This window comes from Mesitornis unicolor, unplaced genomic scaffold, assembly GCF_000695765.1.
Source record: "Mesitornis unicolor isolate BGI_N332 unplaced genomic scaffold, ASM69576v1 scaffold1755, whole genome shotgun sequence".
Lineage (NCBI taxonomy): Eukaryota > Metazoa > Chordata > Aves > Mesitornithiformes > Mesitornithidae > Mesitornis > Mesitornis unicolor.
The window spans coordinates 25,068-27,272 of record NW_010185951.1 but is presented as its reverse complement, the minus strand read 5'-3'; the positions used below and the strand labels follow the sequence as shown (position 1 = coordinate 27,272).

The window sequence follows — 2,205 nt, the reverse complement described above, 5'->3', positions numbered from 1 at the left end:
CAGTCTTAGTGCAGATCATCACCAACTCCAGCTCTCTTGAGGGGAGCTGTGACCATTTACACCTACTCCAGACCTGCCTCCCTGTTTCCATGTTGGGAGTGATGTAAGATCGCTGCTCTGACACACAGCACCGCTAACTGCTCCGAATCAAGCACCAACACCACGATAAAGCTGGTCATCCGCTTTAAAGTGGGAGTTTAAACCTTTTGGATGGATTAACCCACATGTGTAGATGGTGAGATTGAAATTGTTTGAGAAGAAAGTAAGGTATGAAATGGATTTGAGATGTTCTCAGGACACCAGGAGTAGCATAAAATGGCAAGTTCCCCCATTTCTGCACTCTTCTCTAAGCAGTGCCTAATTTGCACATGGGGATAATTTGTTAGGTTCACCAGTCTTCTTGCTTTCTTCAGCTCCCCACAAAATAAGACAAATCTTGTCTTTAAAGAGAGGACTGTACTGAACATTCCACCCATGGAGTGACCAATCCTCCTTAGAGGAAAACAAAATGGGAGCAGATGAAACATAAATCCAGTTTGTCTTCAGTGCAAAGCCACTGATTTCCGCCATTTGTTTTAATTAAGGCTTCAGCAAAAAGTAAGATCTAGTACCATCTTTAATAGCTGAAAATTAGCACACTCCTTTCAGAACAAATGGTCCTGGAATGACTTTTGTATCTCTACCATCAATTGTCTTCCTGCACAAAGTAGTATCTCACTGGTGGCCCTGGCAGGTCTTCCTCTCCGTCAGTCTCTGGAGCAAACGATACTGTCAAATCCACATACTTCTTATCAGCTGATGGTTTCACAAGTTTTTGCATCCTACAGGGAAACAAAGAACAGTTTTGCTAAGATACCAGAAGGAGGATTGGCCGCAGGAATTCAGGGCTAGACTAGGATGAATTTCACTGCTAGCAGTGAAGTCCAACATAGTAAAAACCAGATAAAAATGGAGGATAAATGACCCCTTAATTCTGACACAAAAGCTATTCCTCCACCTGAGGTACAGCAAATGGTGTTCCACTTTTCTTGATAGACACAGCCCATTAGCGAACTATTACAGAGTTCATTAACAGGTGCTCAGTAGGTGATGTGCTCAGTATGAAAACAAAAAATGTCCAGTTCCTGATGTGATGTGCTCAGTAGGTGATGTGCTCAGTATGAAAATGAAAAATATCCAGTTTCCGATGTGAATCCTCACTGACTTGGATTTCCCTTTGGTGTCCTACTGACGTACACGGCAAAATTAGCTTTCTGTGCAGGACTTTGGTCAGTGAGCAGGAGCAACTTCTCAGTCTACCAATAATAGCTGGTTTTCATGTTATTAGAGACCCCCACTTCCACGCAGACACTAGATACACCATTCTGATGGAAAGCAATTTTACTGGAGTGAAGACTTTTAAAGTCCTTGAATTTCAAAGGCAAATAGCAATGAGGAGGAAAACAGCCAGGATCTGTGACTTCTTCCTCCGTGAGTACAACGTGAGTTTAAACTAGGTAAGAGTGTCAAGTCTTAGTGCAACTTTGCTATCCATAGTCTCAAAAACTACAGCTGTTGCTTGGAGGTTGCAGAACAAAACACCATAGTAGAAGGCAAATCAACCTCACTGTCATTACATATCCTCAGATGTCTCAAAATAATTTTCTTGTCCACTCAGAGCACCAGTTCATGAGGCCAGCTCATGTGCCAGGAGGCTGAGAGAACTCAATTACTCATTTCTGTTCCTCACAGGTCACGCTGACAAGGATTTCCCTTCCAGCTATGCTTTAGCATGCAGGTCAAAAAGCTGCTTTCCCCAAAGTACTCGTTCCATCACAAGATCACAAAGCATTAGCTTCTTCTCAGCAGAGATACTGAGGTCACATCCATTTCCACAAGGGAGCCCCAAGCTACAGAGCAAGGCAGATAATTGTCTCTAAAACTTGCTTTTAAGGAGTATGCTACCAGTCAATGCTGTAATTCTGAAATGAAGACAGAGTCTTGCTCGCTTTTCATATTACAGCGAGAGGAAAAACTTCAAAATATCTTAAGAAGAAACAAACACACAAGTAAGGCCAGAATTTGCAGTGCAAATACATTATAAAGCTTTTGGGACTGTTTTTAACAGAACCCCAAGTTGCTGTAACTACACAGAAAGTTTGCACTAAGTCTGAGGGTAATAAGAGATCCTGACATTCACAAGAAGGCTGCTTTAAACAATACATT

The 2,205-nt window shown here is 42.1% G+C and overlaps 1 protein-coding gene across 1 annotated transcript in view; it reads right to left on the bottom strand.

Annotated features, from left to right (window-relative positions):
* Window positions 1–450: 450 nt before the first annotated feature.
* UBA6 (ubiquitin-like modifier activating enzyme 6) overlaps window positions 451–2,205 on the bottom strand; it is a 24,131-nt gene continuing 22,376 nt past the window's right edge. Inside the window, exon 32 of the mRNA XM_010184969.1 lies at window positions 451–821. Within this exon, the coding sequence (XP_010183271.1) occupies window positions 686–821 (136 nt within the window). The 3' untranslated portion in view covers window positions 451–685. The remainder of the gene's footprint in view (window positions 822–2,205) is intronic.